The sequence below is a fragment of the Trachinotus anak genome, unplaced genomic scaffold, assembly GCF_046630095.1.
Source record: "Trachinotus anak isolate AG129_WGS33_773 ecotype Australia unplaced genomic scaffold, CSIRO_AGI_Tana_v1 ptg000042l, whole genome shotgun sequence".
NCBI lineage: Eukaryota > Metazoa > Chordata > Actinopteri > Carangiformes > Carangidae > Trachinotus > Trachinotus anak.
Window position 1 is genome coordinate 1,276,393 of NW_027273893.1, and position 27,508 is coordinate 1,303,900.

The following is a 27,508-nucleotide window of genomic DNA, read 5'->3' on the forward strand; positions in this document are numbered from 1 at the left end:
AACCCAGAACCTTCTTGCTGCGAGGCCACAGCGTTGTTTCAGCACTAAAATTAATTAAATAAAATTATAAGTAGGCGGACTACAAAATAAAGGCAGGTTTCATCTCGGTTTGATCTATCTAAAAGACAAATAATCAAAACCCTGACACCAAGAATAGACAATATCACTGAACTGGAACAGAGGTAAATCACAATAAGACACATTAAAGACATAAAACATTAAAAGATAGCTTCCCTTTGTTTATTTGGGTGATAGCAAATTTTATCCAAGAGTACAAAATGATACCTAATGTTAGAAAATATTCTTATTCTCTAAATGGCGTGGCACATTTAAAATTGTCTTAAAAACTACCATCACATCTTTTCACAAAAAAAGGTGAAATTCTTCAGAGTTGTGTCACTGATGACACAGATCCCTGATAAAATGTAAAAGTGAATTGTAAGAGGGCTTTGTGAGGAATGCCTGCTACAAGCTCTTTGTTCTGTGCTATGTTCAATATCAGTAAAAAAAAACCATATCATTCATGAAAAGAAACTGTAATCCTGCCTGGAATAACTTCTCTGATAAAAAATATTTGCTGTAATCACATGATTAGTCTGGAAACTCCTGAGCTATTTACATCTTTCCTCATCATCAACAAACAGCATGTGCATGTGTAGTAAAGGTATGTACAGAATAAATCCCTCATATAAACTCCCAGCAAAATCATGCTTTCTGAAAGTAAACAGACATGTAATTTGTTGTTAACACTTTTTAGTACTTTTTGCATGTTCTCAATGTAACAGTGCTACTTTGTCATTATGTTATTAATACTCAAATTAACTTTCAAGTAATTATCCTTGAAAATTTCTGATGTTTCATATAGAAAAAAAAACAATGCACAGTAGAACATGAAGCGTTAGTTTCAGAGAAAGTTAAACTAGAAATAATTGCACTTAGTTAATTGTGAGCAAACAGTTGTGCTGTGCTGCATAACAATCGAAAAAAACAGCGACTTCCTGTCCATCGACTGACCGTTCACCTGTCAGGCTCTCCATTCTCTTGCAGCACAGGTGAACTTTACAGAGACAACAGAGTCAGGCGCCTTCAGACAGAGGAAGAAGCTTCTGTCAGATTTTATCAGCTAGCTAAAAAGGCTAATGTTAACTCCATAAGTGAAGAGCTTATACTGTTAAAGGGGGAAATATGTTTCAGATTAAGTTGGGCTTGTCGGAGTGTAAACTTTCCCAAATGTGACAGAGCTGCGTTCAGGACCAGCCTCCAGAAGACAGTGCTAAATCTGTTCCTTGTGCTCTTCCTCCTGTTCTTCAGTTTTTTTTTAAGGCTGTGTGGAGAAATGTAAAGTGGGGCAGGGCTGCTGTGGCTAAGCTAACTGAAGACGTTAGCAAAGGGTCAAGTCCAGATCAATCCATGATGAGCGTCATTCACCAGCTCTTCCTGTCTCTTGAGTTCCTTGCCAGTTTCAGTTTCTTGACCTCCCTGAGGACGAGGTTGGCCTTCTCCAGCTTCTCCAAGGCCTTGGCCAGCAGATCCTCAGGCGTGTGCTCCCTGTCACCTCCACCCTGTGACTGGGACACTCTGCGCAGGAGCTCACCCGTCTTTTCCCTCTCCAGAGCCACTTCAGTCTCAAGTTTCATGACATCATCAGCAGGAGACCTGTCATTTATGGCCACCGGTCTGGTCTGAGTGCAGACTGAGGAGTTGGACAGCAGGTCTCCGATGGAGGCTGACCTGGCCTTGCTGGAGGGTTTCAGAGGAGTAGTGGGCTTTGAATGTGGACTGGGAAAAGCCTTTGATCTGACTTGAGGCTTGGTGGCAGCCTCTGTCAGCCTTAAACTAATAGAGATCTGACCGTTCTCGCTGGCGTCCAACACATCCAGACCAGCATGGCTCCCTCTCAGCGCAGCAGTCGACGCTGCCAGCGTGTCCTCGCTCCCAGAGCTGTCATCATCTGAGTGCTGACCGCTGTCTACGGACTTCTCCTCTGCCTTCTTTCTCTTGTCCCCGGGCAGACAGAGCAGTGGGCTCAGGCTGATGCTGTCAGTGAGCAGGCCATTTGAAGAGACAACAACTGAGGGGATTTTGCTCTTGGGGAGGGTTTCTTCCTCTTGAAGAGAGCTGTCTGAGGTATCTGAGGCTGTCTGCAGCGATGCAGTATGCTCCTGTCTCTCACTGACAGTTACGTTGTCTTCTGTGTGCTGCATGTCAGGCTTTTTGTTAGAGGTTAGAAGAGGACCTGGACTGCTCATAGTCTCCTCTTCAGGACCGTGGTCCTCTGTGCTGGGACTCTCGTCACCTCTGACACTGGGCACAGCTTCTTCAGAACCTGAATGGTCAGCTTCATCTCCTCCTGCTCCTGTTGTCTCCTTCCTATTGTCCTCCTCCTCTTCCTCATTCTCACCAGCTGTGCCTTCAGCCCCCTGGTCTGAAGCCACAGGAGGATGTGAGGGTTTGTTCTCCTTGGATGGAGGGGTGGGAGGGTGGGGGTTTTGCCTGGACTGCGAGGCCTCTGCCAGGTTGCCGATGGAGCTGCTGGAGCTGGGTTTGTTGGGGGGGGTTGGTGGTGGACCTGTCTTTTTCCTAGTGTCAGGACTCTTCTCCTGCTCAGTGCTGGTCTCCTCTGGAACCTCTTCGACAGGTGAGATACAGGACTTGGCTTCTTTAGATGGAGGCATCGGCGGTTTCAGGACCTTAAAAACATTTGTAATATTTGAGTACAGAAACACACACAAATATGTCCTCCCTGTATGATGAGGCTTATTAGTATTATACACACCTTTTTGTCTGGTAGATCCTTAGTAGGTTCATCCTCAAATGCTGGACTGGGTTTAGCCTCTTTGGTGGGGGGCATAGGAGGTTTGATGACCTTTTTCAGGGGACTGACCGCTGGCTCAGTCTGAGGCCCCTCCTCAGCACTTGGCCCTGACTGTTTCTCTGTAGCTTTACTGACACTGGGCAGAGGTGTTGGGACTTTGACGGCCTCTTTGGGGGTCTCAGTACCATCAGTGTTGCCTAATGCCATCCCATTGGGCATCATGGCATCCTCCAGGTCAAGATCTAACCGCAGGATACCATCAGACGACACCACCGCCACCTAGAGGCCAAAAAAGACACAGTTCAGACAAAACATTTTAAAATGAAAAGGCCGATAAACCTTTAATAAAAGCTGCCATCCAAACAGTATGTTAGCTTTATATATATATATATATATATATATATATATATATATATATATATAGACAGATAGATAGATATCTATATATATGACATAATAATGTCATAATAAATGAAAATAAATAATGATATAAAATAAATAAATAATAAATAATAACATGAATTACCAAAAGAAAACACTTTAAGTTGAGCTATAAAAATATCAGTGGACATAGACATAAGACCTAATCAGGGGGCGTTTGTGTCTGTGTCATGGTTTCAGTTCCAGAGTTTTAGACTAAAATGGGTCCAGCAATGTTTCTGAAAGTCTCTGATTTTAGGGAAAAGAGTCGTGTTGGCGACAGGAGAGTGTGGACGTAGCCTGAGTGATGATTGTTACACACAAACCTCTTTCATGTGTATCCTGGTTGGTGGGCGCCGGTTGCGGTTCCCTTTGGGCCTCGTTCGAGTGACATGCTCCAAGTTGCTGCTTTCGTCAACCTTCACCTGTGAAAACATGAAAAGCGTCTTGATTTACCTGAGACCAGTAGAAACAGGAGAGAGTCACTGATGTCCCGGACTCTGATGTTTACCTCGTCGAAGACTTTGTTCTTGGCTCGACTGATGCCGTCGTTCAGGGCTTTGATCCAGGCCTCCTTCTCCTCTGCAGTCTGAACCTGGAGCTTCATGTCATGGACCTTCAGCCACAGACAAGAGTCAAAATATGCTTCATGATCAAAAACATGCAGTCCATGTTAGACAGCGTTCACCCTTTCTTTTACATTGGGAGAATTAAATATTTACTTCAGTCAACTTTACACAAGTTCTAAAATCAAAGTGGAGCAAATGAGGTTTCACAAGCACAAGTCATCATGTCTGTTTCACATTGATTCTAGGGCTGTCCCAAATGATTATTTTTTAAACGATTAATCTAGCGATTATTTTTTTCGATTATTCAATTAATCTCATGATTAATTCTTTTTATGAATTTGATTCACGATCATTTTTTTTTTAATTTATGAATTAGCAATTATTTTCCAATTACTGGATGAATAAAACAACATTCCCAAAATAAATATCATAAAGTCAATATTTATTAAAATATCTTTTAAAGAGACACTGGGCTACAGTGCATTTTTTCTCAAAAAAAAAAAAATAAATAAACAAATTCTCTCCAAAATCAAACAAGAGCTTGTTCAATTAATTCAATTCAAATTAATTTAGTGGTAGTGCAACAACAACAACAAAATAAATGAAAAATTCAAATCATTTTCAGAAGGAATACAAAAATAAAATCATCTTATAGTAAACAGAGTAAGTGCGTCTTACAGTAAAAAAAACAGTGCAATTCAAGCGACAGGTAACTTTTTATAACTTCACATAACAAACTAGTGCAAAGTAATACACTCCCGATATCTCTCCCACTCTCCTTTTCTGTTTCCCTTCTCCTTCCCTCTCCCCTCCCTCGTTGTGTCTCCAATCACTTTGTGTGTGTTGAAGAGACAGTTAGGCATTACACTGTTGGCGCGAGGGAAATATTCCCATACTTCATAGGGCCGCATGTGGGCCTTTTTTTTTTACAAGGTCTTGTTCCAGGGGATCCATGCTTGTGCTATTAAGCGTCGACGCAAGTTATACACGTTGAGGAATTTACATAAACGTTTACGATGACGCGTCGTCCCAGCCTTAGTTGATTCAGATAATTTGTTAGTTTCATGTCTTTTACATTGTTGATGTGTACAGTGTTTTCACACTGCACCTCTGACCTCCACATGCCACTTTGCCTCTTTTTGATCTAGTATAAAGAAATGATGTGTCTAAACTGCCATACAGGTATAAACACAGACACACTGACATCATCAGTCTGACCTGAATGACGTCAGGTTCACGTGAAGAAGGCAGCAGGTGACACACGCAGAGACAGACAGAGACCACACATGCATCTTTTAAGATCACTGTAATAACTGCATCATTTCAATCTTCATCTCTCTCGTGCACAGCAACAGGAACATCACTTTAATAAACCTCCATAACCACGGTAACAAGTTAAAAACCCTTGTACAACCTCAGCAACAATCTGAGCAACAGTCGCTTCCTCAATTATCACTGTTGATTGCAAAAGTGTCAACAGTGTAGAGCAGAAGACACTAACAAACAGACCATGGTCCAGATCCAGACCCAGGTCCAGACCTGGACCTGTAACCTAGAAATTATTGATATTCCTTCATTTTGACACAGTGTTTGGATTTTAACCAGCAAAGCTTTTCTGTTCACGTGATGCTACTCAGCCAATCACTGCAACACCTTTATTTCGTTTTGTAAAATAACTGTAAAAATGGACCTCTTTGAATCTGAATTGAAGAGTCCTGATGTAAACTATATGTAAACTATAATAATCCTCACAGCTGATTGAAAATGTCACTCTCTACAGATTTTAAATAGACCTTTAGTTAACATGAACTTTAAGTTACAACAAAAATCAAGGCAGTTTCAGGGTGAATATTCATCCCTCATCACAAGGTATATTCGTCTAAAACTAAATGACTTACTGGATCTTGAGAATTACAGTATAACTGCATGAAAGCTGTCACTGTAAATACATCACTGTAGATTTTTGTTCCCTGTTCACAGCATCTCCTCACTGACTTCCCCTGACTCTCACTCTGCCTCTTCAAACATGGTGGACCGTGGTAGAGACAGATGGTTTTCTGAGGGACACGATGCTGCTGCTGCTGCTTTTGTTTCGTCAGCCTCATTCAGCCACATGGAGCTGAGCAGGGTTACCCCGGAGAAACCAAGAGACCGCCAAGCAGCTCTTCACATCCTGGTCACATTCACTCACTTCATTCACACTCAGCAACACTAAGCAGCACAAACTACCAACACATTCAGGAGCTTAGAGTTTAACAAACTGAGTTGTATTAAAATGTTGGATTCAACTCACAAAACTATTGTTTATAGCAACATTTTCCATCTTTAGTGAATATATACACACACACACACACACACACACACACACACACACACACACACAAAACAAAAAAAAAAACCAAAACACATTTTTCCCTCCCTGTCCCTGTGAAGGAAACAGTTTAAGTTCTAGGAATAATGATGACAGTCAACTTCCTCTAGATCAGTGGTTCCCAACCTGGTGTCTGCACCTCCCACTGGGTTGCGCCAGAGGTGACAGGGGGTGCGCGAGGCTTTGTTTCGAGTCTTTCCTGTCACTCTCTACTGTCCTGTATAATAGGGCTAAAATGCCCAAAAAAATAATCTTAAAAAAAAAAGATCCACGGTCATCGGAAAAGCTTTTGAAAGAGGTATTGGAGAGCTGCTAATAAAACCCGCCAACCTGAAAATTGTGGACAGGCTGTGTGGACCGCAGGTGGTGGATAAAGTGAAAACTGTCCAACTCTCTGACAACACTGTCAAAGACAGAATTGATCAAATGGCTGCAGATTGCCAAAACCAGCTGCATGAGAAGCTTAGGAATGTTCCCTTTGCCATTCAACTGGATGAAATTCATCATAAACTGTAGGCCCTTCTACTCCCCCCGTGAGTTCACCTCATTCATCCTGGTCGGTGTTTACATCCCACCACAGGCCACAGCAGATACTGTGTGTGGAGCGGACCAACCCGGACTCCTTAGTTATTGTCCTTGGTGACTTTAACAAAGGGAACCTCAGCCACGAACTGCCCAAATACAGACAGTTTGTTAATTGCCCGACCAGAGAGGGGAACACTCTGGACCACTGTTACACCACAATCAGTGGTGCTTATCACGCCGTCCCCCGGGCTGCACTGATTCCCACATACAGGCAGAAACTAAAACTGTGTAAACCTGTTGTTTACAAGAACCTCCAAGAACCTCCAATTGCACCAATCACCAAAACAAATTCCTTGTATGTGGAAACATACTTGGCAATAAAACTGATTCTTAGTCTGTCTCACCCAAACTGGAAGACACAAAAACCCGTCCTACTAGTTACTGTATATCGTCCACCTGCCCCTTACTCTGAGTTCTTATCTGAGTTCTCAGACTTTTTATCTGAGTTAGCTCTCAGCACAGATAAAGTTATCATGGTGGGTGATTTTAACATTCACGTTGATGTTGAAAGTGACAGCCTGAGTATTGCATTTAATTCATTATTAGACTCAATTGGCTTCTCTCAGCATGTTAATGAACCCACTCACTCTTTTAACCATACCCTTGATCTGGTTCTGACTTATGGGATTGACATCGAATATCTAACAGTTTCTCCCAGAAACTAGAAAGAAGGTGGCGTTCTACTAACCTGGATGAATCTCTAAAGGCTTGGAAAGACAGCCTATTGGCGTATAAAAAAAGCCTCCGTAAAGCCAGAACATCCTATTATTCATCATTGATAGAAGAAAACAAGAACAATCCCAGGTTTCTGTTCAGCACTGTAGCCAGGCTGACAGACAGCTACAGCTCTGTTGACCCATCAATACCTTTAGCCCTCAGCTGTAATGACTTTATGAGCTTCTTTACAGATAAAATTGTCTCTGTTAGAGAAAAAATTCACCATCTCCTCCCCACAGCAGGCTCAGATGTACTGTCCAGTTCAGCAGCCTCAGAGTCCACTGTAACTGGCTTATATTTTGACTGTTTCTCTCCTGTACATCTCCCTGAGCTCACTTCAACAGTTTCGTCATCTAAACCATCGACTTGTCTTCTTGACCCCGTTCCAACAAGGCTGTTCAAAGAAGTTTTTCCTTTAATTGACACCTCTATATTAAGTCTGATTAACTTATCTTTATCAACTGGTTATAAGTTGCAGTAATTAAACCTCTACTTAAAAAGCCTACTCTTGATCCTGATGTTTTAGCCAATTATAGACCTATATCCAACCTCCCCTTTATTTCCAAAATCCTTGAGAAGGTTGTTGCAAACCAGTTATGTGATTATTTGCACAGGAATGGTTTGTTTGAAGATTTTCAGTCAGGTTTTAGAGTCCATCATAGCACAGAAACAGCTCTGGTTAAGGTTACCAATGATCTCCTCATAGCCTCAGACAATGGACTTGTCTCTATACTTGTCCTACTAGATCTTAGTGCCGCATTTGACACCATTGATCATAAGATTTTATTACAGAGACTAGAACATATGGTCGGCATCAAAGGAACCACACTAAGCTGGTTTAAGTCATATCTGTCAGATAGACTCCAGTTTGTTCATGTTAATAATGACTCTTCTATCAACACTAAAGTCAGTCATGGAGTTCCACAAGGTTCTGTGCTAGGACCAATGCTCTTCAGTCTATATATGCTCCCTCTGGGAAACATTATTAGGAGGCACCAGATAAATTTCCATTGTTACGCAGATGATACCCAGCTGTACTTATCCATGAAGCCAGGTGAGACTAACCAGGTAGCCAAGCTTCAGGTGTGTCTTAAGGACATAAAAATCTGGATGACCAGTAATTTCTTACTCTTAAATTCAGACAAAACTGAAGTTATTGTAATTGGCCCAAAACACCTCAGAGATACACTATGTGATAATATACTGACTCTGGATGACATCACCTTGGCCTCCAGTGCTACAGTCAGAAACCTTGGTGTCATTTTTGACCAGGACTTGTCCTTTACTTCACACATAAAGCAAGTCTCTAGGACAGCCTTCTTCCACCTGCGCAATATTGCAAAAATCAGACCCATTCTATGTCTAAAGGATGCTGAAAAACTAGTTCATGCATTTGTTACCTCAAGACTGGACTATTGTAATTCTTTATTGTCAGGATGTCCCAAAAATTCAGTAAAAAGCCTCCAACTGATCCAGAATGCGGCAGCACGAGTACTGACAGGAACTAGGAAACGAGATCACGTCTCTCCTGTGTTAGCCTCTCTGCATTGGCTCCCTGTAAAATCCAGGATAGAATTTAAAATCCTCCTCCTCACCTACAAAGCCATTCATGGTCAGGCACCATCGTACCTTGGAGAGCTTATAGTTCCCTATTTTCCCAATAGGACACTTCGCTCTCTAAATGCAGGTCAACTTGTGGTTCCCAGAGTTTGTAAGAGTAGAATGGGGGGGGCAGAGCCTTCAGCTATCAGGCTCCTCTCCTGTGGAACCAGCTCCCAGTGTGGGTTCGGGAGGCAGACACCCTCTCTACCTTTAAGATCAGGCTTAAAACTGTCCTGTTTAGTAAAGCTTATAGTTAGGGCTGGCTCGGGTATGTCCTGACCCATCCCTTAGTTATGCTGCTATAGAGCTAGACTGCTGGGGGATTCCCATGATTCACTGGGCGCTCTCTCTCTATTTTTGTCTCTCTCCCCCTCTCTCTCTCGATAACTTCATGCCATTAACTTTGTATTTTTTCTCTCCCGTAGTTTGTGCTTCTCCTCTCTCTCCCTCTCTCTGTCCTCATTCTGCAGGTATCTCTGCCTCTGGAGCAGCAGGACCCAGATCCACCACTACTCATCTTTACTATTAACCACTGTTACCTGTCATTATTATTGAAAACACCATTACCGACACAGCTGTTCCTCGTCTCTCTCTCTCTCTCTTCTCTCCCCTCTCCTCCCCCTCCCCCTCTTTCTATCTTCTCCTAAACCCAACCGGTCGAGGCAGACGGCCGCCCACCCTGAGCCCGGTTCTGTTGGAGGTTTCTTCCTGTTAAAAGGGAGTTTTTCCTCCCCCCTGTCGCCAAGCGCTTGCTCTTTGTGGGAACTGTTGGGTTTTTCTCTGTAACAAAGTAAGGTCTTGACCTTACCCTGTAAAGTGCCTTGAGATAATGTATATTATGATTTGGCGCTATACAAATAAAATTGAATTGAATTGAATTGAATTGATTCTGATTCTGATTCTGAAATGACAACAGTGTTTATCTGCAGTATACTGATGGTGATGACTTGAAACAAGGCATTCTTATGTCTACAAATCTGGCAACAACAACAGGTCAGGATATTTTTATGGCTTTGGACTCTTATTTTTCATCCAACAATCTGCCTTCTGACAACCTTGTGGCATGCTGCACTGACGGGCCCGCAGCTATGATGGGCTAAAACAAGGGATTTAAGAGCAGACTAAAGGAAAAAGCCCCGGGGTGTGCAATTTTCCACTGCATGCTACATCGCCAAGCATTAGCCAGTAAAAAACTTTCAGAAGAACTCAGTAACACCATGTCAACTGTTGTTAAAATTGTCAACTTTATTAAGGCTCATCCTTCTAACAAGAGACTTTTGCCCAGCTGTGTGAGGATAAAGCACATCAAACACTGCTGCTACACACAGAGGTATGGTGGTTGTCCCGTGGACAAGTGCTTGTTCATTTTAAGGAACTGTGTGAAAAAATAAAATAATTTTTGCAAGATCACAATCGAACACTCATGAACAGTTGACTGACGTGTTTTGGATCAAAACGGCATACCTGGTGGATACACTCGCTCTCTACAATGAAACGAGCAAGCGGATGCAGGGCCCTGAATCAAGCGTCATGCAGTGCAAAGATGCTCTGGATGCTTTTGTACGCAAACTGGAATACAGAGCTGGAAAAATGTCATATGAACCCACTCCAAGAGGAGATTAAGAGCCGCTTTGCCTATATTGATGAGTACTTATCAAAGGAAGCATGGGTGATGGACCCCTACATTTCCACCCTCAAGGACGTGGAATACCTTGGCTGTGAAGATGAGCTTTGTGACCTTCAAGCCGATTCTGTGTCCAAAAAATATTTCCAGGAGAACGGATAGAAAAAGTTTTGGATTGTCAAAGGACACACTATTGCTCCCAGACTGGCCAAACACGCCATTACAAGGGTTATTCTCCCATTTAGCACTACGTACCTGTCTGAGACAGCCTTCAATGCCCTTGTAACAATAAAAACAAAAGCCCGCAACAGACTTAATGTACACGAGGACTTTAGGCTGGCTGTCACAACCATCACACATGACATCGCATCCCTGGTCAGAGGTATGCAAGCCCAAGGTGGCCATTAGTTTATGAAAGAACAGACTGACGCAGAGTAAAAAAAACTGATGTGCATGTGGATATGCAACAGATTGCCTCTATTTCAGTTAATTGTCTGAAGGAGATCTATGACAGAGCTGTATGTATAGGTCAGAGGTATTGATTAATCTCTGAAAATTAATCTTTACTCCTTTACTTAAGGAGGTGTGTGTGTGTGTGTGTGTGTGTGTGTGTGTGTGTGTGTGTGTGTGTGTGTGTGTGTGTGTGTGTGTGTGTGTGTGTGTGTGCATGTGCCGTCTCTGTTTGGTTGTTAAGTTTAACATTGAACTCTCTTAAAAAGAGACATAGTGCTCCATGTCATTGCAATTGTTATTATTTCTGTTTGCATTTTATACACCGGGTGATAAACAAAGGGAAAGAAAATTATATTCATCCATGGGTGCTGATATATCATACTTTTTGTAAGGAGGAAGGCCTACTAATGTTAAGCTTATGTTTGAAGTTTAAATGTTTAGCTCTTGAAAAGATAAATATTTTAATGTCTTTGCAGTTATTATTTTCTGTGTGTATTTGATATACCTGGTGACATAAAAGGAGGAATGAGAAACATATTCATTAATATACATGGTAAAGCAAAGAGGAGAAGGAAAAAAAACCTAAAATTGATGTCTATTTTTGCAAATGAAGATTTGTAATTAATCACTGTATTCTTTTGGTGCATGTATGTGGGCAGGGGGTAAGGGTGGGGGGGGCTGGCTTGTCTTGGATGCAAACAAGGGGGGCTCCAAGGAAAAAAGGTTGGGAACCACTGCTCTAGATGTTCGCTGAACAAATATCACTGACTATCACAACAACTGAGAGACAGAGCGAGAGAGAGAGAGAGAGTATTACTGCAGAGCACAGGAACATGAACACTGTATGACATAGCTGTAACCATGGTAACTGTACAGACCAAACATGTACAGTAACAGCTGTAACACCATTGTGACACAACATCAAGACAGCTGTAACCATCTTAACTGTACACAACAAACTTAAACAGCTCTAGCCATGGTAACCATGGTAATTGTGTGCAACAAAATTGGAAAATCCTTCAACCATGGTAACGTAACTGTACACAACAAACAGAGACATAGAGACTGCTGTCACCAAACTTGTACAGTAACAGCTGTAACCATGCTAACCATGGTAGCTGTACACAATAAACATGGAGACAGCTGTAACCATATTAATGTTACAAAACAAAAATGGACAGCCATAACCATGGTAATTGTACACAACAAACAGAATCAGCTGTAACCATGGCAACTGTGTACAACACAGGCAGCTGTAACCATGGTAAAGTGATATTGAAGAATCAGTTCTCATGACAGGACTTTGCTGTGTTAAATGTGTTGGAGCTGTTGTATAAATATGTCAAAATACAGGACATGCTGCAGTTTCCTGCTCTCACCTTATTTCCAGACCTGGCTGATCGAATCAGCATCAGTCTGTGCTTCTTCTTGAACGGGCTCTTTAATTCATGACATTTGTCATAGTTTTCCAGGTCAAGCCTCTCTAAGCAGTTCTTCAGGTCCTGAAACACAAAGTGTGGGTTCAGTAACTGAAAGTACATCACTCCAATTAAAGGATAAAACTGCTTGTCAATCATCAGCCTGTGAGCCTTGTTTCATATAGTAAAAGCTTCTTCTCTACATTATCCAGGTCTTCTCTGTCTGTGCTGCTGTTCATTCATTTACATCAACCAAACCCAGGAGGCAAAGCCAATAGCTGATGAGTTGTATGTTTTCTGTGCAGCCACAGTCTGGTTTGGATGTTTATTCTGAACATTGGAGAGCTTGTGCTGCATGAGGAGGAGGACACGACAGTCAGAAGTGTACCTCATTTTCATACACCACGATCTCTGTCTTTTCCACATGGATGTAGCGGTCCTTGTAGCTCGCCAACAGCCTGCCAGGAGCTTTCTTCACCCAGCCGGCCTTACCCAGGAACTTCGGCTCTTTACACTGGGCTGGGTCCTCTTTTACACCCTGCAGTGACACAGAGGAAGGAAATCACACTCAATACACACAGCAGTGTAGGAGCAGGGTGCAGATAGTTATTGTCACTTTCATTTTGCCACTGTTATGTGTATTTTATGTCATAAAACTGCAGACTAAATCAGAGAAGATGAGTCCAGCATTTTTGTGCTGCCACAGTGACAAAGTGGAGGGAGTTTACTGATATGAGGCTGCATGAGTGCAAAAGGTGCAGGGAGGGCATTTATAGAGTTTGAACCCAAATACCGATGGAGAAGATGTGACAATGATCCCAAATGCACAAAATCAAGTGAAAAGACTGAACCCGCTCCAGTGAAGAGCAGCTGAACAGAAACATGTGAAGAACGACAGAACATCTCCACAGGTTTGATTTCATCCATGTCCTGGAGCATCAAAAATAAAAAAGTTATTTGTCACGAATGGTGCAGCAACTTCTGCTGCAGTCAGTTCTTTTGTTATGAGTCAGACATTTCTGTTTTTCAAATGAATTAAAACATGTGCATGTAACTCATGAGCACACAGACAAAGAGACAGATGTTGTGATGGCACAGTAGCCTGGATGTGCCAATCCAGCAGCCACACTTCAACACAATGAAACAAAAACATCGGTGTGGGTGACAGCGATTTGGGGGCTGACTGTCAGAACCAGTGTGTGTGTGTGTGTGTGTGTGTGTGTGTGTGTGTGTGGCTTTATGCTGACAGCAGTGACAGATGTAATGTTGTGTGACACAGGACTGAAACTCTAATGTACTTATTAGTAAGACATCAGCTGATAATATCTCATGACCTTTTCCTGTTTGATGATTTGAATTATTTCCATAAAAGGATCCTCGACAGTTTTTCACCTCTCTATTAATATCTGCCCTGAAGGTCTGGAGAACTGTGAGCAATCACTTCCCAAATTTTAAGCAGAAGTTGCTCTTTACAAAATCCCTCATGTTCTATAACGTACCCAATGCTGATGTTCCTACAAGACCCTCAGGGACAGAGTCGAGGTCGGGGACCAAACGTGCACGTGTGACCAGTTCAACTCTACTGCTGTGCAGCAAAACGAGGAAAACCCCCAAGTTCAGCTAGAAACTCTGATGTCACTACAGAAATAGTTTGGTGTTAGAGAACTTGAAGTTGAAGCCGCTCTCACTTCTGATACGAGTTTTTCATTTCTGCTGTCCTCTCTGACGTCTCCTCTCACCTCACACTGCAGCACATCTGCCCTGCACGTTAGTTGTGTACATGATTCACTTGTTGGTGGGAGGTGATACCAAGTTTAGGAACTCAAACTATGTCTAACACAACAGTGCTGCAGTAAATTCCAGTAAATGCTCTAAAGTTCAGTTTGTGTTAAAATTGTGTGACTGCTTCAGTTTCAGCATGTATGAAGGAACTGAAAACGTGAGAGTCATAATGAACGTTCCAAGGGTACATTCTGCTTCCTGACAGAACCATGTCACTGTGGGAATGAAGCAAAGACCGTCTTAAAACAGTTCACAGCAGATACTGAAGGTTTGACAGTTCAGTTCATTCCCCTGAGTGTTCCTAAAGACTTCTTCACACCAACGACTCGTTCAAACAAAGCTCCCAGATCACCGAACCCCACAAAACCAACCTGGTTCTTTTGGGGGATTTTAATGTCTTTGTGGGACAGGACAGTGAAAAGAGACACAGTAGGGGTATGACGGCCGGCTAGGATTCGAACGGGCAACTCGCTGCTCAGGGAAATGGCACCCATGACGCATACACCCTAACCACCCAGCTATCAGGTCACCCCCTATCTGGGACAGAGTTTTAATCATCAACAACACCTGCGCCTCACACACTGCAACAACAGGTGGTGCTATCAAAATGATCACACACATATGAACACTGGCCAGGTGTCATCAAATGCAGCACGAGTCGTGGTGATGACATCACTGGTAAAACTTAACACTGTCCTACCTATTATATTTTCTAAAGACAACACTCCATGATCAAAACAAATAATAATGTTATAACACATAGACACAAACACACATATACACTAACACAAATACACTAACACATATACACACTAACACATATACACGCTAACATATACACACTAATATATACACACTAACACATATACACGCTAACACATATACACGCTAACATATACACACTAATATATACACACTAACACATATACACACTAACTAACATGTGTTAGTGTGTATAATATACACACTGTACACACTAACACATATACACACTAATATATACACACTAACACATATACACACTAACTAACATGTGTTAGTGTGTATAATATACACACTGTACACACTAACACATATACACACTAATATATACACACTAACACATATACACACTAACTAACATGTGTTAGTGTGTATAATATACACACTAACACACTGTACACACTAATATATACACACTAACACATATACACTAACACATACACACTAACACGTATACACACTAACACATATACACTAATGCATACATACACCAACAGTACCAGGCTCCGTGGTCACTAACAGACAGTTTGACAAACACTAAATTTAAAACAAGATATTTAACAAATTTACTCCCAGACCACAAGGTGTCAATTGTGGACCTCTGGTGGTCCACGGTCCACTCTTTGAGAAAGGCTGAACTGAAGGATTCTTTTCTTTTTTTTATCAAACCTGAGCCCTGACCTAAACCTGGTTCTCACCTAAACCCTAAAAGCAGGTCCTAACCGTCAAACAGTATTGCCTCTGCAGACATCTCAGACCCTCGTAGAGACTTTATTTCTGTCTGACATGTTCAGACCATCAGGAGGAAACAGAGATGAACACAGATACACTATATTTATCATATTCATTTTCTTGCTGCTGCTGTGAGTCACCTCAGCTCTTCAGGCAGCAGAAACACACTGTGTCTGTCTGATCAGTGTAATTAACCATCTGTTAAAAAAAGGAGGTTCACAGATGTATTGCTGATGCACACACACACAGTGAAACATTCTCGGTCTTTGGGTGGTTTTTTTTGGCCCTTGCTTCCTGTTTCTGTTAGCACCTATGAAAATACTTCATGGGTTATTCTATAGTGTAAATGAGTGTGTCCTGTGTCCTGACCATCTGTACTACAGGGAGGAAAAGTGTGCTGCATCTGACAAAAGACACTAGTGGGAATTTGGCAATTGACCATATTGGTTGTACATGCCAACCGCAGAAATGTACTTTGGCCCTGAGAGCTCAAACACTGCAACTGAAGAAAACACAAGCAAACAGACAAAACACAAACACACTTTTGGGTCTGTGGCGTTTCTGTCTTTCAGCGCAAGTATAATGCATGATGGGATATATTGTTTGGTTAATTTGCATCGGTTGTACACAACTTTTCATGATTCATTCTGGGATACCATAAGCCCACTAGATACATTATAACATAGATCCTCTATACAGAATACAACACATTACAGGCAGCGCCAATGAAATGAATGAATTCCTGTCTCCACACAGGTGGGTGTGGTCATGTTTGTTCATGTCAGAAGATAACAACAATACAACACTAGATACAGTTTGTAATCAGCCTGATTTTGTGTTGTGTTGCGTGTCTTTGCATGTGTTGTCAAATTGATGAGGTGTTCTATTAAGTTACAGTGTGTTGAGCTCTCAGGGCCTCCACAGAAATGTCTTTTCTGCTTTTTTGTAATTGTAAGTCAAAGGTGAAAAGGTCATGGTGACCTCACAAAATATGATAAGATGATGAAATTTTATATCCAAAAGGTCAAAGGTCAACTTCACTGTGGCATCATAATACTGCTAAAAATGCTCTGTCATAGTCTAATAATGCTCTATAATTTGTAGGTTATAGGTCTAGGTCCGGATATGATGGGGTCTGGGTCTGGATCCAGACTGTGGTCTGGCTCTATTGGCGTGTTTCCACCGAGTGTACTGGTTCAGTACAGTACAGTAAGGCACAGTTCGCCCTGACCTGGCTTGCGTTCCGACTGCGAACAGTACCCTTACTTGGTAAGCAGGGTGTACAGTCTATGGGTGTATGCTGGATGGTGACATCATAAAGGTGCGATGACAAATGAAACAAGTGAATTTCCATTCACAAATGGAAATGCAAATAATTGCATACCGTACTGTACCGAAATGAACTGTACCATTCGGTGGAAACTCAATATGTGACCTCTGTGCTATATTAATACTGTGAAAGTATCAAAGCCACAGTCCACAGAGAAATGCTCACAGCCTGTATTCAGAAACTGAGCCTTAAAACCAGCTATCAGGACTTCTGGAACTTTGTGATGTCATATCTGCATTATCCTTCACAGGAAGAAGCTCCAGCTCTAGATCAGAGTCACTAACAGGTGGACCACAGTCCAGATCTGGACCCAGACATTGTCCTATCCAAACCCAGACCCGGTCCTGTAATCTATACATTATTTAGAAAAATCAAATTTAGTGTTTGTATTTCGACTGGTGCAGCTTTTCTAGCCTTTAGTCACATGATGCTACTCAACCAATCACAGAGAGGGAGGAGTTAAAGCTGTTCAGTTGTGTTAACTGTTTGTTAACCGTTAACTGGTTAACAGATGGTTAACTGTTGGAGTTAACCATAGAGAACAAACATTAAGCTACACTTTTTATTTCATTTTGTAAAATTATACATTTTATTATAATGTGAAACATTATAATAAAGCCCTGTTCTGTAGTTATTACTTCTTACAGCTGTCATTGGCCCTGAAATGATAAAAGAAATTATTACTATATTTATATTATAGTAAAGACGTGAGGGGAATGATTCAACTGTCGAGTCAGAAAAAACACAAAACACTTCTGTCAGTTCAGTTTGTTCATAACACTCAGAAATATAGTGAAAATCAAAGCTTTCATTATATACTTAAACAAACATAAGCTAATGTAGCTGAGAGCAGTGAATATGAACATGTGTTAGAGGAGGTGTCAGGAGCTTTTTCCCTGTGAAACTGGGTCACCACTGTGACCTATTGTAACTGCCAACCTCCATAAGACTGGTCTCAGCATACAGATCTACTGTGTAAGCCCAGACACTCCTTTATCATTCTGACTAATACTGACAAGTGCAGTTGTCTGCAAAACTCAGAGCCTTTGTTTGTGTTGGAGGAACTTCCACAGGATATCTTTTTTTTCTTTCTGGGATTAGGTGGGAGGTCATCTAACTGTTTTTCAACTTTTACTGTAACTTGCAAGCGTCTGGGCTCAGTAAACAGCCAAGCAGCTGCAGAGAGAGGAAGGCTGAGCAGGGAGGAGAGACACAGGCGGGCAGAGTGAGAGAGGAAAAAACACTGCTTTAAAATACAGTGATAGTTGTAGTAACAACCATTAGTTCCACAGCCTCACTGTGCAGCCCAGAAAACACCCTCAGGCCTCGGCATGTCTCCGACATGGTGGACATGGAAAAAGTGGGATGGGGCTGGGTGGAGGATTCAGCACAGTTGCAGGGCTGACCACATGCCTGCAGCCGAACAGGAGGAAGGGAGGAGTGGGAGGTTTCCATTACTCAGGCCTCAGCTGACTACTATAGATCTATGCTGTGATATCATATAGTCAGCTGAAACTCACACAGGAAGTCTGCTATGCACTAAAGCACAGACCTTTTACCCAACGCTGCCCACAGATCTATTCACGGTCCGATCTGTGGTGCTGTGGTGAACACTGAAACAGATCAACGCTCACAGATAAAAATAATTAGCAGTGACCAACTGTAGCTGACACTGTGCTGAAGCTGAGGAGGAAGAGAGCAGAGACACACCTCAGCACATGTGTTTTAGGTCAGGGAGCATCTGGCATTCATTGATTTTTCCATGCTGACCTGCTCAGCCTGAACTCAGCACAGGCCTCGCTTCAGCTCACACTTCACCCCACTAACCCGCTCTGCTCAGAGGAGACAGAGATGAATGAGAGGATCCACTTTCTGTATTGTGTCATTGTAACAGTGTCACAGCCGAGTGCGCTGCAATAAATGACACAACTGTCCACGCCCTCTGGCCCACGACAGATCCAGGCTGATTCTTTTTTCTCACTTTATTTTATTTTTTTCAGTGCACACATCATTCAACAGGCAAGATACACAATCGGCAATAAATGGTAAATAAAAAATAACAGAAAGAAGAAACACCAATAGATAATAATAATGATAATAAATTAATAGTCTCCTGAGTCAGTTTTACATTGTGATTTCTCTGGAAGTCAGTCGTTGTACATTAAGGATGCGGTCCCTGAACTAGGACCCAGCAGTTGTGTTCAGAGTCGGTCCGGAGACCTGCTTCTCACTAAACCTTCGTGCTCACTCATATCAGTAAACCTCTGTCCTACATATCACACCGCAGAACACAGAGGAACTGAAAGCTCTGATGTGTTTGCTAACAATAGGATAAAACCACTGACATGATTAAATCCACCATCATCCTCATCTTTATTCGACTGATGCACAGCACAGAGACTCAGACATAAAGACACAGACAGGATCTGGGTTAGGGTTAGGACCTGGATCAACTTTGTGCTTCTGTCTGTTAAACCAAATATCAGTGTTTAAAGGTGAAAAGAGAAACTTGAGCTGGTTGCTGAGACTCATGAGGATCAAATCTCATTTTGACTGATATATAATATAGAATCTGGTGAGTAGAATGGTAGATATTTTATATTTAATGTTTCATGTGTTTTTATAATAATATCTAATTATATTATATAATTACATAATATGAATTATTATATATTATGTTACAGCAGGACAAACTGAAAAAAATGCAACAAAAAAAGGGTATTATATTGAAAAATATTACATATGGTGAGAAATGTTGAGATTATTTGAGAATATGACCTGTGTGGAACAGCTGTCAGTCATGGTCTGTACTTTCCCTCCTCTCTTAAAGGAATAATTGGTTAAAATATTTCCAGCTATGGATCATTTTGTCAAATATGTTTAGAAACAGCATCTTTATATAACTACATATATGAGTATAAATGGTGTGGTTAACGAGGAGGTCCAGTCCTCATCCTGGTCTCCTCAAGTCCTGTCTCCAGCCTTTTTCTGTAAATGTCTCTCTCACACATTACCTTCATCATCCTCACTGACACCAAGACAGTGGAGGACATCACTCTGGTCCTTAAATCTGATTTACTGTGTGTCAGAGGACAGATTTTATTTATTTCTATTTTTCTAGAAAAAGCTCTCAATGTTCTGAACACACCTCTGATCTACTTGAGGCATCCGGACCCTCAGGTGATCTAGGACAGGTGCTCCCAGAACCAAAACCAGAACCAAGTGAAGCAGCTTTTAGTTTCTCTGATCCTCACCTGTGGCACCAGCTTCCTGAACACCTGAGATCTGCTGAACCTGTCAGCTCATTTAGATCAGGCCTTAAAACATCCCTGTTGCTAATTATCAATAGATTACATCTTTGTAAACTGGTTTAAACTTGTTTTGGATGCATTTGCATATCCACTGCAGCTTCTTTAAAAAATGTTTCCGACCTGATTTTACACAATCTTGATATAACTGAATTAAATATTTTAATTTATTCAAGTTCATTTTTACTGTTTTTAAATTACATTTTAATCTCATAAATAAGAGCATCTCTTAATGCTCTATTTTAATGTATTTCCATGCCTTCAGATGAATGGTGCTACAGAAATAAACTAACCTTCAGTCTAGTTCATTGACTTGGATGGAAACTGTTTGTAAGCAGGAGTGTGTTGCAATCTGTAGATTTCATGTACTGATCACAAGTCAGTCTGCTACCACTTCAACAGCACAGATATGCTACTCTTATTACTGTAAAGACAAAGTTCTTCAAGTCATCTCATGATAAGGTTTGTGCAGCTTGGTGCCATTTTGTACTCACTTCTTTTTGTAGATAGTCATTCTTCTTTTTAACTTCTCTCAGTCTCTGAGACTTGTTGATGTGGCATATTGTTGTACTACAATGTTTATGTCCAATATGCACTAAGACAGTATCTGCTGTTAAAGGTGGAGGTTTAGGTGCAGCTGTTTGTCCAAAAAACAAACAAACAAAAAAACAAACAAAAAAAAACAAAAAAAAAAGGAATATATATATATATATTTATATATACACACACACACACACACACAAGAAGTGTAATGGAACCTCAAAATATATGTTCTTCTTCAAAATAATACAACAACCCAACAGAGATTGTGTTTTTTTATAATATATAGTTATATTATTGTACTTTATGTTTCAGGTGTTTTTTTAAATTATTAATTATATATAATTAATGCTGCAGCAGCATTGCTAGCAGTTCAAAGTTTTATTTGGTACAATGTAACAAGAATATATTTTTCGATATTATCAGAATCAGAATCAGAATCAGAATCAATTTTATTGCCAAGTATGTTTCACATACAAGGAATTTGTTCTGGTGATTGGTGCAGTTAGAGGTTCTTGGAGGTTCTTGGAGCTTCTTGTAAACAACATATTTACACAGTTTTAGTTTATGAATTGTGGGAAATATTGTGATGTTTGATATTACCACACCTATGTCACAGCCAAACAAAGAAAATAATTTAAAAAAGCCACAGAATAAAAGTAACATCCAGAAGATGTTTCCTGTAACTTCTGAACATCTGGACAGACTTCTTCTTCATCGACACTCAGACATCAGCAACTGGATCCAGTTGAGAACTGGTTCCAAATTGTTCAAACCATCACAATCGTATTGATATTGATGCCTGCAGGTTTTTCTGAGCTGGGCGGACATATACCCTCACTACACAGGTAGTGAAGGGCTCCACAAATAACACAAAGACCCTGAATTGTGTCACAGCAGGTGTCAGTGTTTACAACTTTGCTGAGAAGATGAAGCAGAACTAAAAGAGAAAATAAAAACCATGAGAGTGTACTGCACAAATCAGGCAAACTGTTTCTCTCTAAGTTTGACGTCAGCAACTAACAGCAGGTCAAGGTGCTCATGCACCAAATGAAACTCATGCTTCAGCCTCTGTGGGACCAGTCCAGACTATGTGTGATGCACATCATTTTAAAACAAGACAGTGATTATTATGTAGTCCCTCAGTCAAGGTTTAGTTACAACTCTGAACTAAAGACAAAGACTGACATTGACTATTGATTCTATCAATAAAGAATTGGACCGTATGAAGAATGACATTGGTACCAATAAAATCTCATCATATCCTATCCCTGTCTATGTGTGTGTAAGACTAATGTTCTCACGATACCAAAATTATGCCTTTGATATATAATAAATATGTTGATACCCGATACTGAAACAATACCATGGCATGGAATAATAAAAGCTAGGGTTCCCTCTGTCACTAGTTTGCTCCTGTCCTGCTAGAGCACTGAGCAGAAAGTGTGAACAGAAACCTGAGCTTTCTTTGATAACTTTAGCCTATATTTACTACCACATAATTATTGCTGCTTTTAATGTGACTCAACAGGCTAAACGTCGGTATTCTGGGCATCCTACGTCTAAGAAATAATTATTGACAAATTGTAGGCTACATGCCATGATAAACATTACCAGTACTGTTTGAATACTCAATAGATCATTTGCAAGTTATGATAAAATTAACATTATCAGCGAGACTATTGCGTTTGTATCACGTTAATGAGAATGGAGGCTAAACTAACTCATTGTTGTAGGCTAATTGCTTCATCAGAACTCAGTGATTAAAAAAAGTTTGCTTATCACAGATAACTTGTTTCACTTCGAGCCTACAACTGAGGTCATGAGCTTGGGGGTGATGTAATTATGTTTTCTGTCACATTCACTAACCTGTCGGCCCTTGAAAGCTTTGTAAAGGTTGGCATGTTTGTCTGCCAGATGTTTAGCCAAGTTCCCCGTGTTACCTCCCTTTGTTTGAATGGCTCTGCAACATGTTTTACAGACGGGCCTCATGGTGTCTGTGGGCTTTCCTTCACTGTCCACCCTGTATTCAAAGCACTTCCAGCTTTCACTTCGCCCATCAGTTTTATCAACAAGCCGAGGACTATCGGCAAGGGATCCTGCGCTGGTACTCATGTCTGCTGTCTCTGTCTCCAACCTCACTCACTGGTACCTGTGAGAGGTGCCTGCCCGCTGCCTGACAGAAAAACGAACCTACGCGTGCGATGAGCATGACAGAGAGTGGAACCAATGCGCTGCAGGTATATAGAGGACGTGTGTCTCTTACTTTAATAAAGTACTGATACTAAAAAAATGGGATATCGTACAGTTTTTTGCATCAGGGTATCACGATACCTTTCTGGTATCGGTACACCATGCAACACTATATAAGACACTTCTGGTCAGAGACTAGTCCTGATAATAAAACTGATAAAGAGTGAGAAACATTTACCAAAGACTATTTCTATTTCATCCTGAATTAACCCTTTCAGCAGGAAATTCTGATCATTTGAGAACTTTTTGTCCTGCGAGGACACACACACATGCATTCACTGTTGAGAACTCTTTCTTTTTCATAAAGGATTTTTTTTCCCAGAAGTTGTGAGCGGTGCCCCAGTAAGACACATTCAGGCAGAGGCCATGATTATGAGAGAGGGCTGATTGTTTTCTGCATGACACATAATGTGGCAGTCTGTTTGGTCTTGATGAGCGGGTCAGGCAGACATGTCACACTGTGCACTCTGGGTGAGATGAGTCACAAGGCTGAGACACATGATCACCACCAGCTGAGGGTGAAAGTGAAGCTGGAAATGACAAATTACAAGAGTGAAGGGTCAGGCTCTCCTCTGGCTCAGAATTCGAGTTAAATAAGCCATTTTCTGTGGTGTGGCAAACTCATATGTTTTTCTGCTTTACAGAATCTTAAATACAGGCTTTATTCAACCCGCATTCACATGTACTGCAGTTTAAGACCTCTGTCCCTTTACACTGCCTATCAACTCAAGAGATACTACAGACTAGTTTTAGTCTTTATAACAAATAAAACTCAAAGGGTAAGGGTGGAGATTTCTAAGCAAGAATGAATTTAATTTCAGTGCAACTTTAAAAACTACATCCACAAACTTCATCTAGCCTGACAGACTATAATTAGCAGTGTTGACACACTCGGGGAAACCCGATATAAAATGAGTTAAATGCAAATGATTGAATCTATCTTATTAAAATAAGACAAATAATCCCACACACTGTAACTGTTTCCATCATGTCCTTCCTGCCTGTGCAGAGAAAAATTGAACTGTTTGTATGATTTAAGTCTCGCAGCAGAATCTAAACATGTCCCACTTCAAGACAGCTGTTGCCAGGTGTTATACTGATGTTTACAGTGTACGTGTTCATTTGGTTAAATGACCACCACTACCTGCTGCACACACCGACTCAAACTCAGTTCATGAAGCACACACACAGAACTGACACAAGCAAAACTCCACCACCCATGGCAATGATGGTGACATACAATCAGTGTACTGTTGTGAACCTGGGAGAAATTTTATTTGTAACTTGGGCTCTGTTCACACCTTCAGCACTTAATTCTGATTATGTCTCTGCTATGATTGGTTCACCGAGATCACAACTTGCCAACACATGTATTTCTCAGGGAGAGGATGTGATCTTACAGTTCAGACATGGGCTGTTTCATGGTGTGTAGCCTACATAGTCTAGAATGGAGGTTGATTCTAAGCAAGAAAGAAAAGCTGCATTTAATTCTGATTCTGGAGGCAGCTACAGTAGAGTTTTTGATGAGTGTTACGGTTTAAGGGTGGGGTACCGCATGCTTGAAAATGTTCGCAACAACTTCCCTGAGTACTGTAAGTAACACAGTTTGTGTCTGACTTCCTTTTTTCTCATCAGTTGCTTCCTCAAAACACCAAACTTTCATTGAAGTATGCAGCTCATCTGTAGCTTGGTATCATTACTGTAGGTACAAGTTGCCGTCTTTTAAGCAGATGCCACAAATCTCATCTCATCAGCTTAATGATGAGCATTAGTTAACACTGTTTTCCTGCCCTGCAGCAGAGCATCTTCACACATAGATCACAATTCACTTAGTTGAGCCTTTGATAACACTTTCTCTAACACCTCTCACTGTGGAAAATCACCTTTTATATGTGACATGTCAAACTTGATGTTATTTCCTCTCCTCCTCCCGAGTACGAGTTACACCTTACACTTAAATTTCACTCACGTAAGAGCTTTATTGGGATTATAATGGCGCCGAATTTAACGGAGGACATATCTGACGTAGACAAGGTCCGAATGTCTGTTTTATAAGCTCTGTCTTTACATCCACACGTCGCGCTACATTAAAATGGCAGATTTTTAAACGGAGTTCGCAGCTTTCGCTTCAGTCCCCATCGCCGGTTGTTTCTTATGGAATCTGACCAACCAGTTGATGCGACAGACTGACAGTTGGGCAGGTGCGGCTGTGCCAAACAAAGATGCCTGTAGCTGACTGCAGCAGAGAGACTGGCATCTCCATCAACCCCCACTAACTTGTTCCTCCGATGACTGCTTCATAGCCCCAGTCTGTGGGCCCTGGCTCTACTCTGATGAGCCGCACAGGATTTAAAGCACCGCACAGTCAAAGTCTACTGAAGAGTTCAGCCTCGTGAAACATCTCCAAACGACGAGAGGAAAAGCGAAGCGGCGCTCACACAGAGGCTGAAGCCACTACTCACATCTTCCATGATAAAGGACCAGGATCCGTTATGAGAGCGCTGACCAGCCTGGAATCACTCGACGTCGCCGTATCCCCGCCACAAACGGTTATCTTCTTCTCCCCTGGTGGTGTGCAGCTGACACATTTCCCCCAGCAAACGTCAGTGAAGAAAATGAGGAACTGAGTGTGAGTTTAATGTCGTCTCGTTTTCCTCTTCTGCCTCAGAGAGAAAAAAAGTTCGAAGAAAAAAAGTTTGGTTTCCGGTTGAAGCGCCTTTGCGCTCTTCAGTCGGAGAGTCTGTCGAGGAGGAGCAACGCGAGCCGCGTTCAGCTGAGCAGCCGTGACATCAGAACACAGCTTGAGAAAGTTTCAGAAGAACGGGAGGGGCTGCAGCATCCTCAGAGGACAGGCAGAGTCCTCCCATCACAGAGCTGCTGACCCTAACCCGGCCCAGCACGACACGCTGGACCCGGACCCGGACCCGGACTAGACCCCTTCACACTTCTCTTTTGAAGCCTTGATGAGGACACAGTGACTGATGAACATTACGGTGCTGTGGCCTCTCGTGTTGCCAGGCTCAACACTTCCTGGTGCTGTAGGTGTGGCTGATCATGGGTCAGTCGGTTTGTGAGGAGACGTCAGAGTCACAAACAGACTTTTATTGTGTTTGAATAAAATACAGTAAAGTGATGCTGCCCCTTTCTAACACGTTTTAACGTTTTAACTCATGGTTTTATCAGTGGTTAATAATCATATACTCATGTTTATTGGATCAGATTTTAGGTATGAGCAGAAGTGGGGTTGCCAGGTTGAGAAAAAAAAACAACGACATATCTGTGTTTGAAATGTTTGAAAAGTTTTAGTCTAGAGGATGAGTGGTCCAATCAGTAAAAAGGATGAATGGATCATACTTCATGTGGGAAACATTAACTATGTGATGTCATTACTTATTGTATGTATTAGAGAGAGGAACCGCAGTGGTTACTATTACATTAAAAACAATACAGAAATGTAATATATGACATATAGCTATGTCTTTATATCAAGAGTGATGTTGCCATATATGTCACCTATGGGGAAATATGTTATTATGACATATATTCATCCTCTGGATATATGAACATGTAAGTTTATAATATATATGAATTACTCATAGTAGAATTGTGTTTATGTACCTATATTTAAAATATAGTATGATGAATTTTTAAATGGAAGAGCATGTTGCAACTATACTGATATATATTTAATTTATATATACAAGTTTCTTTAAACAATAAATATTCTATGTGTTTATTATTTCTTATTAATTATACATTTCTTTCGTTTATGTTTATATGTAATGGCGCCGCAGATGGCTGCCTCGGTGTTTTGGTGCGCTCTGCATCGATTACCAGAAAAAATTCCTTGTACGTGAAAACATATTTGATTCTGATATCAACATATACTGACAGGCTTTGATATATATATATATATATATATATATATATATATATATATATATATACACACACACACACATATATATATATATACATACATACATACATATATACATACATACATATATATGTGTGTGTGTGTGTAACATATGTCACAATATAGGCATACGTACATATTTGTATGGGCTCGACATATATGTCAATACATTAAATTGTTCCATTTTCAAACAGGTACAGTGCCATTCAAAAGTTTGGGATTGCTTGGAAATTTCCCTGTTTTCCATGAAAACACACATGAAATTAGTTTGAATAAGAAATATAGCAAATGAACAGGATATGCAGTCA

At 41.1% G+C, this 27,508-nt stretch overlaps 1 protein-coding gene across 1 annotated transcript; it reads right to left on the reverse strand.

The window, feature by feature from the left end:
• Positions 1-218: 218 nt before the first annotated feature.
• Positions 219-26,308, reverse strand: plekho2 (pleckstrin homology domain containing, family O member 2). Its single transcript, XM_071472905.1, has 7 exons — positions 25,744-26,308; positions 12,963-13,112; positions 12,536-12,658; positions 3,747-3,851; positions 3,562-3,660; positions 2,777-3,094; positions 219-2,690 (listed from the first exon to the last, which is right to left on the reverse strand). The coding sequence occupies exons 1-7, from the start codon at positions 25,750-25,752 to the stop codon at positions 1,425-1,427; spliced, it is 2,070 nt and encodes a 689-aa protein (XP_071329006.1). The 5' UTR covers positions 25,753-26,308; the 3' UTR covers positions 219-1,424.
• Between the last annotated feature and the right edge of the window lie 1,200 nt (positions 26,309-27,508).

Excerpts from the sequence above, each read along its gene's own strand:
- plekho2 (XM_071472905.1), bottom strand. Across the intron at positions 3,852-12,535 it reads CAGCCAGGTCTGGAAATAAG|GTCCATGACATGAAGCTCCA; the intron begins GTGAGAGCAGGA and ends CTGTGGCTGAAG. Across the intron at positions 2,691-2,776 it reads AGGATCTACCAGACAAAAAG|GTCCTGAAACCGCCGATGCC; the intron begins GTGTGTATAATA and ends AATGTTTTTAAG.